Genomic DNA, 16,804 nt, shown 5'->3' with positions numbered 1-16,804 from the left:
TGAGATCTAGGACCAGTGTAGATCCAAGGCTTGAATGTGGTCTGAATGTAAGTGTCTGAGAAGTCTGAACTTGAAGGTGTGTCTTACTGTTGCCTGCTTCATTTCCTACTCTTCCACTAGGTCCTCTTCTATTATCTGCAGTGAACACACCCAAAACACTGGAGTCTTAATGAGAATTCTGCATTAGGCATGTAGTCAGAAGCAAGTCAAAAGTGGCCAGTGAATCCTTTCTTTATCATAAACTATTGTCTTGCGTTCTGTTCCTAAGAGATGCAGGGCTGAATGCCCTCCCCTAGGCCAGCACTTGTCCATTCTCAGAATCACTCTGCAGGCCAGTTTGTTTTCAGCTCAGCCAGTATCAGGGTTTGATGATTAATCCAGGTGCTCAGGTGGGGAGGGCATCCGTTTGGGATGGGTGGGCCGCAGGCCTGAGTTTTTCTGGTCATAAGAGTGAGGGACTTGGACAAGAGGTATAGAGCCTGTACCCTGAAGTGAGTTTCCTGGTTGGTTCTTGCCTCTGTGTAAGCTGAATTATTCATGTGATCCTCAGTTGGCTCCCTCTGGTTTTTTGTCTTAACTTCCCAGCAGTGGGGTCACCAGGCAACAGCCTCAGTGCAGACTTACAGCAGTTCTATATCATAAAGTAGAATATTAGAATCAGAAGAGATCTTAGAAGTTATCGTCCACCTTGCCCAGGTCTCCCTGACTGTTTTTGGCTCAAACTCTAGTCCTTTCTTTGTTCCCATTCAGGAATAAGGCTGGGGGATGATGTCAAAGGACAATCCTTAGTCTCCCGAAAGCACTTTGCTACTTCATCCCTTTCCTAACACCCCCCAGCCCAGTCATCTAAGGCCAGAGCTCTTTTCTCTGCTCAGGCATTATTCACACAGGATAAGTCCTGGCATTCAGACAGGTCTGGTGAAGTGATCAGGTACCCTGGCCAGAAGCTCTCTGTCGGCTCCCCCTGCAGGCTCCAGCTCAGGTACTGTATGTAATTTATTCTGTTGTTCCTCTTGCACTTCCTAAAAGAGCCCAAATATAAACTTTGCAGTGAACTGATATGTGGAGTGAGAGAAGGAGGATGAGGAGGGAAATGGGGTTTCTGCTTTACCCTTAGGTTCAAACTCAACTTTAGTTTTTTCTGAGCATTTATTTGTTTATTTGTAAAATGGAAGACAAAGAAGATGTAAGTCTATAGGTCAGTTTTATTTTCCATGCTGGCCCCGGCTTCCCCTCAGCTGCTCTCTGCGTGTGCAGGCAAGGCAGAAGAGGTTGGTCTAGAGAGAACTGAAAGAGGCTTTTTGCCAGGGGTTGTTTTCTTGAACTACAGAGCAGCTGCAAGGTGGGGTAGGGTGAGGTGAGGAGTGGCTAGGACCACACCTTCATCCTTCTGGGTGCCTTTTCTGTCTATTCCTCATCTAACCAAAAGCCTGAAAATGCTTTAGCAGCTAGATCTGGGACCAGCTCTTCCGGTGGGCATGGAAGCTACCCTTCCCTACCCTGTTAGGAAGGTTGATGATTCCAAGTCAGACAGCAGGGGGCATGGGTGCTTTTGGACAGAAGGAAGCTGCCTAAGCCAGAAGGCCTCTCTGCCTGCCATAGTTCATTTCTCCTGCTCAGTGAATATACCCAGAGGGTGGCTGAATTGAGGCTGTGGGTGCCCCAGGAAGCTGCCTTGCTATATACTGTGCTGCCCTATAGCTGAGCCTATTGTGCTTTTAGTGCAGATAGCAGGATGCTGTCCCCTGGGATATACAGCGTTCTCCAGCAGACATGTGTCTCCACTACCCTCTCACTCCCCAGCTCAGCCTCTTCCCAGCCTTTGCCTTCCTCCAGTTCTAGTAAACCGTGCCAAGTAAATGTAATTGTTCTCTGACTCTTCTCTGGGGGCTCAGCGGCAGCTGCTGCTTTCTTCATTTTTAAAAATTTGCCACTTGGTGAAAGCCACTGAGATAGTTTTTTCCAGCCTTGGGCAAGTGAAAGTGTGGAATCTGGAGTAAATGAGGTCATCTGGACCACATTGCCTTTTTGTGAAGCCAGCAGTAAGTTGGCCAGTTACTTGCCCACCCCTGGGCTCTGTCTGGGGATGAGGCCACCCCTAACTATGTAGGAAACGAGAGATGGGCCTGGTTTTATACCCAGTCTATGTCCAGTATTTCTTCCACCCCCAGGGCCCTTTGGCCTAGGCTCATGATGGGTGGGCCTGCCTTTCCAGCAGCTGCCTTAGCCCTAATCGAAGACAATTGTTTAGCTCAAGGTGAGTAGTGGTTTTTAAATCCTGCTCACTCACACACCTAAACCTGTGCTTTCCTTTCCTCCTGACTAGGTAAACTGTCTTGAGCCCCACCCTCACCTGCCTGTGCTGGCAACCAGCGGCCTAGACCATGATGTCAAGATCTGGGCACCTACAGCCGAAACTTCCACTGAGCTTACAGGGTTAAAGGACGTAAGTAGCTGACGGTATATATTGTTCTTTTTACTTATCCACATAGTGTTATGAGTCTTCATTGTCATAGGAAGGAACAACTTGCTGCCCAGTTCTTTAAAGGCACTGCTCTAACACTGCTCCCCCACATTCCTGTCATTGCCTCTCGAGGAATAGTCCCCGTTCAGGGGGCCATGGGGCAGCGTGGAAGTGCCTCTAGTTCCTGGTGGAGTGGGGATAGGGACATCTTTAGGAAGAATCATTCTATTTTAAAGCCTCTTACCTTTCTTAGTGGATGAACGTGGGGCATCCTTTCATAATCTAATCTAGCTCCACTTCAGCTTAACAGTTCCTAAGGGAAGTTTCTATTGAGACAGAACACCAGCCTTTTCTGATCAGGTCCAAGGTTCCTATTCATTACCGGCCCCAACCCTTTTCGGTTGCAGGTGATTAAGAAGAACAAGCGGGAACGGGATGAAGATAGCTTGCACCATACTGACCTGTTTGATAGCCATATGCTCTGGTTTCTCATGCATCACCTGAGGCAGAGACGCCATCACCGGGTAAGCTGGAGTGGGGAGTGAGCTCCCAAGGGCAGTGACCTTCTCAAGAGGGTAAAAAGTTCCGGTGCATACCTCCTCACTACTTTCAAAAGGAATCAGGTGGTCTTGGCGGGTTTCCTATCCATTGTTCCCCATCCCTATCAGATCCCTGATGTAGCTTTGGAAGAGCCACCAGGAGAAATGGGTGGTGTCTGCTTTTTGTTCTCCATCGCCATGCATGCATAGTGCCTTCTTCATAAAGGCAAAGACATGAGGGTGGGGAAGGAATTGAGAAGAAATAGTAAGTCTCAAGGTGACTCTTCTGCTTTTCTTCTCATGCCAAAAAAGGCCTAGGACAGAGGTTAGCAAACTGTGGCAGTTGGCATGCTGCCTATTTTTTGTAAATAAAGTTTTATTGGAATACAGCCACATCCATTCATTTATGTATTGTGTCTGTGGCTGCTTTCACACTACAACAGCACTGCTGAATAGTTGTGACAGAGATATGGCCCATGAGCATATAATATTTACTATGTGGCCCTTTAAGAAAAATTCTGCTGACCCCTGGCCTAGAGTATTTCTAGGGAAATTACTAACAAGCCTTTCCCATCCTACAGCGCTGGCGAGAACCTGGGGTTGGGGCCACAGACGCAGACTCGGATGAGTCTCCCAGCTCCTCAGACACATCGGACGAGGAGGAGGGCCCCGACCGGGTGCAGTGCATGCCGTCCTGAGGCCTCGTACCCAGGAGGGGCGGGCTGGGACTGCCAACCCGATCCTGCCTGGGCAGCCCTTTCCTGTCCCAGGCCCTTACATTCAGCAGAAACGCACTTTGGACTTTTTGCTTTAGATAAAAGAAAGACATCCCAGGAGAAGGACAAACCAGAGGGGAGTGAACCTACAGAGTACCTAGGAGTGGGAGTTGAGCCCTGGAATGGGGTTCCCTGGAGAGGTCCATAGGACTCAGCAGAAATGGCCTCTCCCCAAAGCCTTTTCTTTCTTGGGAGAGGGGAGCTTATTTTGTTAACTGGTTTGGGGTAGGGAACGGGGTTTCCTTTTCCTTAATGTCCCTTGTTTCTTGGGTGGGGGGTGGGGGGGATAACTGGCTATTCAGTACCAAGGGGCCAGAGTGGGGGTGGTAGAAGTGCCACTCTCCCTTTGGTTAGGTTTTTGACCTTTTTTTCCTTTATTTTTAAAAAGTCTCCGACAGTTTCATTGGGTTTTTTTCCCCCCTGAGCAACCCCATGCCAGGATCCTGTTTTTCTGGGAAGTCCTTAGAGCCCCTAACCATCCCACACACTTCACTTTCCTTTCCACACCCCATTCATTCTCTGTACCTATCACAGTGTTTTGCACTTGATTATGTATCCTTCACACTTCTCTTCATCCCATCACCCCCTCAATAGGGTCTGGTGAGGGAGGTTGGGGGGGAGGTAGGAGGAGGGGCAGAAGTGGAGGAAGAATAGGAAGGATGTTACCTCTTGTTACTTTAAAAAAGTTTGGTGGCAGCAATCTCCCTGTCCCTATCACTGTTAGAGGCCTAATTTTATATCTATAAATATATTAAAAGCAAGTCAAACTTGGATGTATCACGTTAAAATTGTCAAAGTTTAAATATCTATATATTCTCTATGACTGCAATAAAGGGACTTACAGGAGAGAATGAGCGAGAGTAATGCTATGGAGGTGACACCTGGGGTCAGCTGACCCTCTGTGTATGGCCATTGGAAATTGAGGCTTACCCCTTCTGTTTTAGGAGGCTTAAGAATGGAAGGATCCTCAATTCTGCCCTTCCCTACTTTCCCACTGTGGTTTCGGGATTGGGAAAACAGGAAATTCCTGTCAGCTCTTTGCCTCAGATCTCCTACCTCTTCTTAGGTCTTGTGGAGGTTCCCAGGATGGCTCTTCTAACCAGAGACTGGCCCGTCTTTAAAACTTACTGGACTATAACTTCAGGAAGGGTTCTGCCACTGCGGACTGCCTCTCCTAGTACTGTGTGTGACAGAGAACACACTCTTACCTTTCGCTGCTTGATTCTTTATCCAACTCCACACCAGCTCCCTTCCTAATGGAACAGTATAGGGGAAAGACCTCCTGGGTTTGACTTTTCATACCTTGTCCACCTCTTGATATCTTGGGATTGAGGGACAAGTCGTTAATCTAAGAATTGATTAAATAAGGTGGCTAGGACTTGGACACCTGTCTTATCACTGGTCACTGAATATGAAAGTCCCAGTTGAATTCTTGCCCTTAAATGCTTTTGCTGCTATTTCTTTGCCCCTAACCAGGAATTCTGCATCCTGGGACAGTCAGATTATACTAGAACAGGTCAGGAAGGAAGGGAAGAGTGAAAGGATGGAATTCCCAGACTCTCCTTCCTTCTGCCCCTTTTCCTAGCAGCTCTCAGACCAGATGTTAGCTGCTGCACTTCCTCCCTGAGATAGGGAATGTGTGGTGACTGAGTGGTCTGTGTTCCTATTGCTAGTGGGGTGATGGAGTGGGCTGAAAACCATGCACTCTGGAATTTGTTGTGTATTTTCTCTCAGTAAAGCTTTTTTTTTTTTCTGACTGATGTTCTCTGTGTGATATGTGGGCCATTCACTTGTGATCGGCTATTTTTGCTTCTTCCAATATAGATTCCTGGCCCTTATTAGAATTTTAGGAAGTCCAGTCTGGGATTTCCATGTTTCCAGTGCTTGGGCTCCAGTTGGAGACTGTTATAAGTGGAATTGGCCCCACTGCTGAGTGATACTTAGGAGATGGGGGAGGAGAGAGGTAACTATTAGGGGTGTTTTCTTGATCTCTGTTCTAGGCTGCAATGAGGGATTTGGGGGTAAATATTGCTCACCCTCCCTTCCCAGTCATTCACAGCCTCCAAAATCTAATCATTCACAGAAATTCTAGAATGAATCAGGTACAGTACAATCAATCACCTTTATTCCAGGGTTAGAACAAGGCCGTGCACACTGCAGACAGAGGAGCACAGGATAGGGGCGATCTCACAGCAGTACAGGGGGTGGGAGGGCAGGTTAGTCTTTTTAGATTATTTTGCCTTACAGAGAAATCACTAGACTCTGCTGAAAATGACCCTGTCTCCCTTCTCCCATCTCATCATCTCCTCTCATCAAAGGAAGGCTCCTTATTCATGCATTCTCATTCTCTCACTCTTGCTCTCGCTCTTACATAACGTATCCTGACTGGAAGGACAATTCATGTTCACTCCCCACCTCCCAGTTCTACAAGTCTCTCTCTCCTTGAGGGAGAAGCCAGACAGGGCTGGGGAAACTTGGGAAGGTCCTTTAAGGCAAAACTGGAGTAGTCGAGGTGTATTTGTTAAGGCAGGTGTCCGCAGCAGTGGCCAGAGGGGACAGGCAGGCTAGGCTGGGCTAGGAGTAGAGATTGCTCTCCTCCCAGTCTGGCTTCTTCCCTCTTCCAACAGCCAGCCCTCCCCTCCCACTGAAGTTTTGCTCCCACATCCTACAAGCTTCTAACTTAAACTTTGTCTCAATAGTCTCTTGAAATTGCATGTGAATTTAAAGTTAAAAAAAAGTTTTCTTTTTTGTTTTGACTATGTAGCAATTTGACTCTGCCACTCCCTTCACTGTGGCATTCTCCTCCCACCCCCGCTCTGGCCTAGACAATAAGTTAATGCTAGACACCACAAAAAAGGGCAGACATGGCAGTGCGGGTTTAATATACATATATGTAGAATATATATGTACACACAGTTAGCACGGTCAGGATGGGGAGGAACATCTTGGGATAGGCAGGAGGCTGGGGTCACTGTACTCTAGTGATTTGGCTAGGTGTTCACAAGCCCAAGGCGCCAGGATATTGAGGGAGAGGGGTTACCAAGTCCCCTCATGGAATGAATTGGGGATCAGTGCAAAGGCAAACACTGTAGTTAACTTCTTTCTGGCTTGGAGTGTTCTAGACCAGGGAGAGAGGGAAGGTTGCCTGCAGTAACCACGTTGGGATCCTGTAGGTGGGGGCAGGATCGGAGTTAAAACCTAAGGATCTCATTTCCCAACCTCCCTAGGTTTGGGGTCAGTATGTGCAACAGTCTGAGTAGGAATAAAGGAGTGAAAAGGGGGGCCCCTCTCTTTGCCCCCATTCCCCATCTCAGGCTCAGTGGGGCATGCTCCCAGCCCAGTCTCTCCAGAGCAGAGGTGGGTAGAGGGTGTCTAATGCTGGGTGCTCCAGGGGGGTTGAACTTGGGGCCAGGAAAGGTTTCAGTGGTCATCTCTCATTAGTTCCCTGGCTCATACCCATCCTAGGCCCATGAGGGGAGCAAAAAAGGACCTGCTGGTGCCCAGGCCCTCCAACCTGAGGAACCGCTGGAAACTGGACTCCTCACCCAGTCCAACATGGGAGTACAAACACTGAACTCTGGCTTTTCTTTGCCCCTTCCAAGTGGGGGTTGGGTAGCCTCTTCACTTTCTCTTCCACTGCTTTCCATTAGATGGACCCACCTCTCCCATGCCTCACCCCTACCTGGGCTCCTCAGTGTAGGAAAATACAGGTCCTTTCGGCTCACACGCTTTTGAGATGTGGGGGAAGATTAGAGGAAAGGGAAGTAGGAGAAATGTGCCCATTTCTATTTGCATAGAAATAGCCTCCACCTCCCTCGAGTGGGGAAACTAAGCCCCCCCCCCAGCCCCTGACCCCCATCCCCTCACAAGGAGGAACTAGATGAGCTAGACATATAGACAGACAGCCAGAGCGTGCGCACACGCACACACACGCGCACAGTAAGGGGGTTAGGACCAAGTTAGTAAATGGGTAGATTGGGGAGGGGGGTTGCCCTAGCCCCCTCCCCAGGAGGATGGGGGAAGGGAGTGGTCCGATGAAGGTCCAACCTTCCTCCTCTTCCTCCCCCTTGCTCAGGCTTTCTTCGGCGGAGGAGCCAATTTGATGATCTCTTCCTCAGAAGGCTGCCGGATAATGTCTAGGGGCAAAAAGGGATGTGTCCAGGGATGGAAGTCATGGGAGACACCAGGCAGGCCCATTGAGCATTAGCTCATTCTCCCAAAATTCAAGTACTCCAAGGATAATCCATGGAGGGGCAGAGGTGTATGTTAAAGGCATGGTCTCTTACCTTTGTACTTCTTGGCACTGGGGATACGGGTTAGCTTGGTGTCCAGCTCATCCTCCTCAGAGATCTTCAGAACGCGGGTTCTGTAGTCAACCACCATAGTAAGTAGGTCAGGACGGCGGGAGATCTCAAAGATGTGCTCAATGTAGGAGAGGTTGTCTGGAGGAAGGCAGGAGACTGAAGGTCAGAGCTAGGCTTTGGAGGTCAGCCTCCCCTACTCTACCAGACCAGGCTTCTGGAACCAAGATGAGTTGCTCACATTGGTTATTGGAGCGGGCAACACTAGAAGAACAGGGGCTACTAATCCAGGAAGAGAAAGCTAAGGCACGAAAAATACAGAGCAGAGGACTGTTCCCAGGCAGGGCAGATTGCTGCTCAGTGAAGTTTCTAGATTATGAATTTAGAATGAGGGATTTAGGTTATATACCAGGTCCTACGCTGAGGGGACAGGAGAATAGAAAAATTGACTTGGCTTCCAAATACCCAACACCCACCCTGTCCCTCTTCCACTTTTCTCCAAGTAAGCATCAGAAAGAATTTCCCAGAAGCACATGTGGGACTGGAGACGTGGAATCTCTAGACAACCCAGGAGATTCTGGGCCTAGTGAGAAAGGTAATTCTGAACGAGAGAAGGCACAGACACAACCAGAAGGATGATCTCCATGGCTTGGCCAGTTCTAGGAGACTGCAGATACACTGAGACCTCCTTCAGCCTCCCTCCCTGCTATCCATGCTCCAGTCAGATTAGTATCTCAGCAGGGCCCTCAGGTCACTCACCTCACCCATCAAATCCCCTCTCACTCAAGCCCCTCCACAGCACAGCTTTAATTTCCCTTTTCAGCCACTTCTGGATGTGCCCTGTGCCCATACCAGCCAAGCTAAGCAGGACCCCTGCTTTTCCAAACACACCAGACACTCCCACCTCTGTGACTATGGCCGTTTGCCTGGCATGCCCTCCTTTGGATCCTGCGTTTGACATCCCACTTGCCTTTCAGGGCCACGATAAATACTGATTCCTCCCTAAAGCCCTTCCCAGAGCAGTGGTCTCTAAAAGTGGCTAACAAAATGTTAGAACTTCTGGTTTTATTTTAAATTTTATCACTTTTAACCTCTATTTTAATATTTTATTATATATGTGATAATAGCACAGTAGTGTCTGAGTAACATTTTTACTGATGGGGGCATAGTGAAGAATGTAAAGACTATTACCCTGGAGCCCCTCTACGTTCTTAAAAGCATCTCTCCTATCCTGCCTTGCCAGAGGAGTACACTTTGTGTGTATAGGAGCTCTGAACTCATCTCTACTGAGTGAACTGAGCCTGAAAGACTGGTAGTAGGATGCCTGTCCCCCAGGCCCCCTACCTTTGTCCAGTTTGTTGTGGCTCTCCAGGAAGCTAAACCAGGCACTGCCAGTAGTGATCTCCTCACTCTTCTCACTGGGGATGTCCTCCTTGCAGGCAGACTTGAGCTGTTCCAGATCTTCAAGAGTGATGTTGTTGGTCAGGTCCTGGAGGAGGGTCCCGTACTCAGCCATGACTGGGGTTGGAAGGAACAAAGGGAGAAGAGGCTGAGCTTGAGTTTTGGGGTCTGGTTCACTCACTGGCACTACCTACCCCCTCTACCCTACCAGGCATGTGTCTAGAACTGCAGAGGGACCTAAGGGAGGTGGGACTAGACAGAAAAAAACTCGGAAGCTAGGGGCTAGTCTGGAGCCTAGAGCGACAAGTCACACCTCCTTCCCCCCACCATCTTTTTTCTTTGTTTTTCCCCCTCTAACAGTATCCCTGGCAACAGCTCCCCTGACTGAGGAGGCGGTTACCATAGCAGCCTGCTCCCGACTTTCTCACCCACTGCCTCCAAGTTCCCCCCAGAATCGCCCCACCCACCTGCAACCCCTCCCCCTGTCAGGAAAAAAAAAAAAAAAAACACTCCAAAACAACAGGCAGGGAGAAGCTTGCTGTGGCAGTGAGAAGATAAAAAGAAGGGGCTGGAGGGGGTTGGTTATAGCTCATGTGTTCTAGCTTCCATTCTTCCCCAGAAGCAAAGGGGTCCCTCACTTCAACTCCCCACCATCCCACTAATGATAGTCATTTTGGATGGATGCCTAGTTGCTTGGTCTAATGGTCCCCTGGCCCCTCCATGCCCAGCCCTGTATTCAGTTATAAGGGCTCGGGGGGTGGGAGCCGGGAGTGGGGGAAGCAATGGGCCACCCCCACCTTTGTGGAGCCCATTTTCTCCCTTGATCGCTGCTGGACCTCCACACAGCCCTCTTTCCTAGCCTTTGTGGTATGTCTACAGCCCCCGCGCCCAAGAATACCAAGCGGCTGGCTCTGGCCCCCTGCCCAGTTCCCAGGCTGGCTGGGTGGCAGGGGGAAGGGGTTTAAATGCAGCTTCGGGAGTCTGGCAGGAAGGGGGCTGCCACTCCTGCTTGCATCAACATCCAGCTGGCACTACTACCTTCAGCAAGACCTCCCAAAGGGGGCTGGGCAAGGCTGGATCTCATCTAGCCTTCACCCACCCCATCCCTCTTTCTTGAAGATCCTTAGGTGAAAAGGTAGAGAACATGCAAGGCCCTCCTTCCACTCACTAAGACAAACTCTAGCGGTGAGTTTAAAAGGGACTTTTTTTTCACACAATGAGTATATATTTCTTTTATAATCAGAAAAGTAAAGGGGCTGGCTTGGTGGCGCAGGAGTTAAGTGCACACATTCTGCTTTGGCGGCCCGGGGTTCGCTGGTTTGGATCCCAGGTGCAGACACAGCACCGCTTGGCACACCATGCTGTGGTAGGCGTCCCACATCTAAAGTAGAGGAAGATGGGCACGGATGTTAGCTCAGGGCCAGTCCTCCTCAGCAAAAAGAGGAGGATTGGCAGCAGTTAGCTCAGGGCTAATCTTCCTCAAAAAAAAAGAAAAGCATTTTAAAAAGTAAGTTACATGGGCTGGCCCCGTGGCCAAGGGGTTAATTTCACACGCTCTGCTTCGGTGGCCCAGGGTTTCACTTGTTCGGATCCTGGGCACGGACCCAGCACTGCTCATCAAGCCATGCTGAGGCAGTGACCCACATGGCAGAACTAGAAGGAACTACGACTAGAATACACAACTATGTACTGGGGGGCTTTGGGGAGAAGAAGAAGAAAGAAAAAAAAGATTGGCAACAGATGTTAGCTCAGGTGCCAATCTCTCAAAAAAAAAAAAGTTACGTTATAAACACTGGCTAAACCAAAGGGTAGGGCAAGGAGCTAGACGACCTTGTACTTGACCGAGCCTGCCCACAAATCACCCCAATAATGGGCTGGGAATGTGGCACATAGAAAGGGGCTGGTGGACACAACCCTGTTTTCTTTATTTCTGGCCTGTATGCAGGGAAACTGAGGCAGAAAGGCATGCCTGCTACAAAGTATGAGGCATGGGCCCAGAAGTCCCCATTCCCAGCCTCCTACTGGGACCAGAACAAACAAGCCTCCCTTGATAGCAGGCACTGTGACACACACACAATGAGCCAGGCGGCAGGGCCAGCACGACCCCTACAAGAAACAGGCACTTACAGGCACGCTCACTTGCACACCCAGGTGCAAGCAGACAGAAGGGCCCAGCAGTGGCCCTGCCAGGCTGGTACAGGAACAATGCTCTCTGACTGTCAGCACCAGGAACCATCTCTGCGTTGAAATCTAGGTCACAGCAGCAGGCTCTGGAGCCCAGCCTCCCCCCCCCCGCCACACACACACTGATAATCCGAGGACAGAAAAGGTGGGATGCAGGCAAGGGGGACGGTGGGGAAGGGGTCCAAAGATGGGGATAATAATGAGCGGGGGGTGGGGGTGGGGAGTGGTGGGCTGAAAAGGGCAGCATGGGAAGGAGGCGAGATGTCCCCAAAAAGACTCTGCCCCCATGGAGGCAACCCTGGGACCAAGCCCTCAGCTGGAAAATGGGACAGAATTTAGGGTCATCCTGCCCTGTTTTCACATGGAAGAAGAGTTTGTAAATAGAGATCCTGTGGGAGGAAAGTGTGTGTGTGTATGTGTACTCCCAGGAGGAGTTAAGATTTAAGGCTCTGAATCTAAAACACAGACTTACAGGGGAGGTGGGCGGGAAGGGATTAATGTGTGTGAGACACCCACCCACAAAGACTTGAGGGTGGGGGGCAGGTAGGAGCTTTCTAAGAGAGTGAAACAGATACATGGAGGCTCTAAGAGAAATGGGGGTGGGAATGTTAGAGCGCCAGGCTCCTACGTATGGATGTTGATACCTGGGTGTGGGCACAGGTATGGGCAGGAGGCAGTGGCTGGGATCTGGGCATGTGTTTGGATGATCTGGTAATGGATGTGTACGTGCCAGCACTGGATGTGTGGTTCTGAGTGTATGTGGTCTGTGTGTTTATCTGTATCTGAACCAGCTGAGAGTATGTGTAAGAAGGTAGATAATCACAGGCTCACATCCAGAGAACAGAGGAAGGGTGAGGGGAGCCTACAGAATGGAGGAAGAGAGCCAGGGTTGGGAGAGGGAAGGAGACTGAGGCTGCAAAGGAGGTATCTAGTCGGGGGAGGGAAGGGGGGCAGGGAGCACAGAGTCCACGATGGGAAGGCTGAAGCCTCAGCTCAGTGGTTACCATGGCAACCGCAGTTCTAGGTGCCCCCCCTCAGTCGTCAGGACAATGACACCACTGGATGGGAGGGGTGTGTGGAGTGGTGAGTAAGAAGGGACAGACAGGATAGGAGTAAGGCCTCTGAGGGAGCAGGGAAAGGCAGCCTGGTTGCCTCCCTCCCTGGAGAGATCCCATTTGCCCAGGCCTGGGTGTGGTGGCAGGGACCAGGGCAGGATAGTTTGGGAGGAATATTGGGAGTAATGAGGAGGGGGAATTTCCTTATGTGGAACTCAAGTCTCACTTATCACTGTCCCTGGGCTGGGCTAGCCATGGTGAGTCTTCACAGAAACCATGTCACTTCTCTCACCAGAGATTCAGAATTCCTTAGGGCCTGTGGAGAAGTCTCCTGCCCTCCTAGCTCTGAAAACTTCAGATCTCTGGAGAGCGCAGAGGCTGCCCAGGGAACACCGGGCAGCCTGGGCGGAGGCCATTCTTGGGACAGGATACCAGGGCAGGAACCGGGAACCGGAGCCGAGGCTGCCAGGAAGTCAGTCCCCTTCCCTCCCAGATCATTCTGTGCTCTGCTCACCGCTTCCTCACACCTTCCTTCCTTCCTCCTTCTTCCAAGCTGGCCCCCGGCGGAGCCCTGACAAAGGTCAAACCAACTGAGGATGCTGGGGAAGAGGGGCAGGAGGTAAGGATCATTATATACTGACCTTCTAGGGTAGCAGTTGGGAGCATGACAGGTGGGTACTCCGTGGGCACTGGGGGTACTTTGAGAAGCCTAGCAAAATGGGATAACCACCTGTGGAGGAGGTGGCAGCACCAAAAGAATTTCTATGCATTTGACATTAATTCATGATTATCCCCTCTCCCTAGCATTTGGTTCCAAATCCTCGGTAAATTTAAGAAAGCCTGAAGATGAGGAGCTGCTGCCCCTCCTTGCCTCACATCTGTGACAGCTGCCTAACGCTGAGGGGTGGGGCCATCCCACACAGCTGCAGGGACCTGGAGATCCCTGCAAGGGGCAGGAGGGGGCTTGTAGGCACTCAAGTCTCTCAGTCTTGTTGCCTGGAGTTGGGGGTTGGGACGGGTAGTAAGCAGGGAGAAACAGATGGGTGGGAAGGGAAGAGAGCAAGATTCCTATTTTAAATTTTATCTGTTCCCAAATTCAAGCAATCTTGTAATTCATCCCTAATTACTCCTTTAATATCATACTCAATTGACTTCTTGCCTTAGCATCCATTCAGCTTTGGGGAGGTGGGGAGTGTTTTTAGTCCTGTAATGAAGGAAGAAGAGGGCTCCAAGTCTCCAGAGTCAGCCTGGGAATGAGGGCAGGCAGGATACCTGGGCCTCAAAATGTTCAGTCCAAGAAGCAAAATCGGTTGCCCCTGGGCAGAGGGACAGGGCTAAGCCTTTAGCCCTTAGTTTAAGAGAAGACAGACCAGACCCAAGATGAGGGCATCAGGAGACACCTGGCATTGGATCAGGCAGGGCAGAGGAGAGCTGCGTGACGTGACGGTGGGGGGGGGGGGGGGGGCCTCTGCCGCTCTCCACTCCTAGTTGTCTCTCCCTACTTCTATTTCTGTTTCTTTCCCATTTCTCCGTTTCTCATCCATTTCCTCTCTCCCTAATCTATCAGTCTCTCTTTTCCTCCTTTCTTTTCAGTGGCCTTTCATCCTATCCCACTTGATAGTAGCCATGAATACTTAGGACTCCTGGGTCTATGACTCAGTGGTCCCCATCTGAAGGCTCAGAGCTACTATACTGTTAGGAAGGAGTGAGCATCCCTGCAGTAAAGAGGTAGAGTGAGTTTGGTGGGGAGGGGCCTGGGTTGGTTGGCTGCATACAGGTTACTGATGTCCACCATTGCATTGTACATGAGCATCTGAAGGAGAGTGTGAGGGGACGGCATGGCAGTCTGTGGCCCTCTTCTTCATGCATGACAATACATGCACACGTGATGGGCACAGGTGTCAGGGAAGTGAGGAAGTAGGCAACCAGGGCAGCCGACAGCCTAGGGCATTTCTGGCAATTTCCCCAATGGAGTGTTTAACCACAAAGGGAAGAGCAATTAAAGCTAATCGCTCTGACAGCCTGGGGGCCAGACACATACTAGAGAAACAAAATACACATATTCAGCATGTTTCCCTTGATTCCCTGTGGTCTCACCACCAGGCTGCTTTCAACCTCCCTGACTGCTGAGCCTCTGTGGTCCATTCCCAGCACTCTTCCCACTCTTCTGACCATCTCTGTCTTTCACTTCCTCCCTCTCCCTGTCCCTGACTGTCTGTCCCTCTCTCCATGTGTCTCCCTTTCACACACATTCTCCTCATTCTCTCTCTCTGACTTGGGCTCCATCCTTGGCTGACTCATATTCATTCTTCCTTTTTCTCCCTCTCCCTTTCTTCCACCCTCTCCTCCATCCCTTGGCCACTCTTATGCCCAGGAACCAGCCACTCCCAGCATCCTGAGCTCTAACTGGACCCAGCAAGAGAGGCCACCAGCAGCCCCTACCCTCCCTACTCACCAGTTTCAGAACACCAGGCTCACTCGCGCTCAAGATCCTCTCTCCCTGTCCTAAAGTGAGACCAGGATTTTCTCCCATCTTTTCCCCTGTTTTAAAGAAGCACTCAAAGTCCAGGGCTGGGAGAAGATGCCCAGAAAATTAGGGTGGACTTGGGGACAGTGGCCCCCACTCAGCTATCCTGCTAGACTGCTGTTCTTCCAAGACTTGCACATGGGAGGCAGAGGGGGTGAGGTGGGGGTTGGACGTGTAGTGCAGCAACATTTGTGATTTGCTGTATGCGAGACGATGTGTGTAAGAGTCACATGGGTGTGTGTCACTGTGTGTGCTGGTGTGTGTCTTGTAGGTGTGTGTGTCCCTGTCAGTTTTGACATGGATTATATGAAATAGGGGTTTTACAGTTAGCTACTTCACTTCTCTACACCCCCAGCTCCTTCCTCCTTCCCTCCAGACAAGCTTTCGCCAATCCCACCTCTTCCCCAGGTGCAGAGGGCTAGGATGAGGGCACATGGTGCGAGCGGCCAGGTTTGAGCCCTCGGAGCAGGGGCGGCTGCCGGAGGAACTGAGGCAGGGTTGGGCCGGGAGACCGCCAGCCCAGGAGAGTCCGAAGCCAGAGAAGGGGAGGGAGGGGCGGGAGCTGGCCCGGCCGAGCCGGCTGGGCGGGAAGCAGGCTCCATCCTAATCCCCAGGCCCCGGTCCGACTCCAAAACTGCCGTTCAGCCTGAAATGGGCGGCCGAAGCCACGCCGCCTCCAACACACCTCGGCACTCGGGACTCACCGACACATACCGAGCCCGTGCGGCCTGACACAGAGCGGACCCGTCCGGGGCCCCCGCTCCCCATCCGGCCCCGGGCGTCCCGGATCGACGCCCCTCCGAGCCCAGACTCCAAATCTGCCCCCTCCCCGCGACACATCTCCTCTCCGCCCTCTCACCGCCTCCGGGGCTGAGCGCTCAGGGCGCGGGCACTCCGGTGTCCCCGGTTCCTGAGCAGCGTCCGGAGCCTCCTCCTCAGCTCCCGCCGCCGCCGCCGCCGCAGCTTCTGCCGCCGCCGCCGCCGCCTCTTCCGCCCGCGGAGCCCGAGCCCGAGCCCAGCGCCGCCTCACCCCACCCGGCCGGCCCGTGATGTCAGAGCCGGGGAGGGGCGGGGGGCGGGGAGCGGCAGGAGGGGGGAGGGGAGACAGCCGGGGGCTGGGGTTCTGGAAGGCTCCTGGGATAGGGGACAGAAGTGGGGGAGGGCTGGAGTAGGTGCGCTGCCTCTTCCCTAAACCGCAAAACCCAATTCTCAGATTTCTTTCCCAATGGGACACTCCCCTCCCCTTGTGACCTTTCCATGACCACAGCAGCTGGGACCATGGGATGCACAGAGTGAGTTAGGGTTTAGGGATTTGGAAGGCCTTTGGCCTCTGGGTCCGCTTAGACTTGGTATTTGGAAAAACCTCTTTCCCTCCCCGTATGGGTCAGGGGAGCTCAGACTCATCCACATTGGGGGATGGGGTTAGAAGCAGGGGTTGGGGGGAGAAGCAACACGGGCCTCCTTCCCTTAACCTGGAGCCATGGATTCTCTCTCTCCAGGAAGATGCTAGCGGCCCCCTTGTGTTCCTCTCACCTTTCCCAAATATACCACCCTCCA

The 16,804-nt window shown here is 51.5% G+C and overlaps 2 protein-coding genes across 10 annotated transcripts in view; one reads left to right on the top strand and one right to left on the bottom strand.

Annotated features, from left to right (window-relative positions):
- The window catches only part of DCAF8 (DDB1 and CUL4 associated factor 8), a 41,545-nt gene extending 36,010 nt beyond the window's left edge, over positions 1–5,535 (top strand). For all 9 annotated transcript variants that reach the window (XM_070497660.1, XM_070497666.1, XM_070497662.1 and 6 more), the window contains 3 exons: positions 2,327–2,446; positions 2,872–2,988; positions 3,585–5,535. In XM_070497660.1, coding sequence (XP_070353761.1) covers positions 2,327–2,446; positions 2,872–2,988; positions 3,585–3,701 — 354 coding nt within the window. In that variant the 3' untranslated portion in view covers positions 3,702–5,535. The remainder of the gene's footprint in view (positions 1–2,326; positions 2,447–2,871; positions 2,989–3,584) is intronic.
- Positions 5,536–5,882: 347 nt separating this feature from the next.
- On the bottom strand, positions 5,883–16,317 carry PEA15 (proliferation and apoptosis adaptor protein 15). The gene is made up of 4 exons (XM_014848349.3): positions 16,107–16,317; positions 9,425–9,598; positions 8,066–8,221; positions 5,883–7,915 (listed from the first exon to the last, which is right to left on the bottom strand). Exons 2-4 carry the CDS (start codon positions 9,594–9,596, stop codon positions 7,851–7,853), a joined length of 393 nt encoding a protein of 130 aa, XP_014703835.1. The 5' UTR covers positions 9,597–9,598; positions 16,107–16,317; the 3' UTR covers positions 5,883–7,850.
- Positions 16,318–16,804: the final 487 nt, after the last annotated feature.

Source organism: Equus asinus, chromosome 25 (genome assembly GCF_041296235.1).
Source record: "Equus asinus isolate D_3611 breed Donkey chromosome 25, EquAss-T2T_v2, whole genome shotgun sequence".
Lineage (NCBI taxonomy): Eukaryota > Metazoa > Chordata > Mammalia > Perissodactyla > Equidae > Equus > Equus asinus.
The sequence above is the reverse complement of the archived record's forward strand: the minus strand, read 5'-3'. Positions and strand labels throughout refer to the sequence as shown.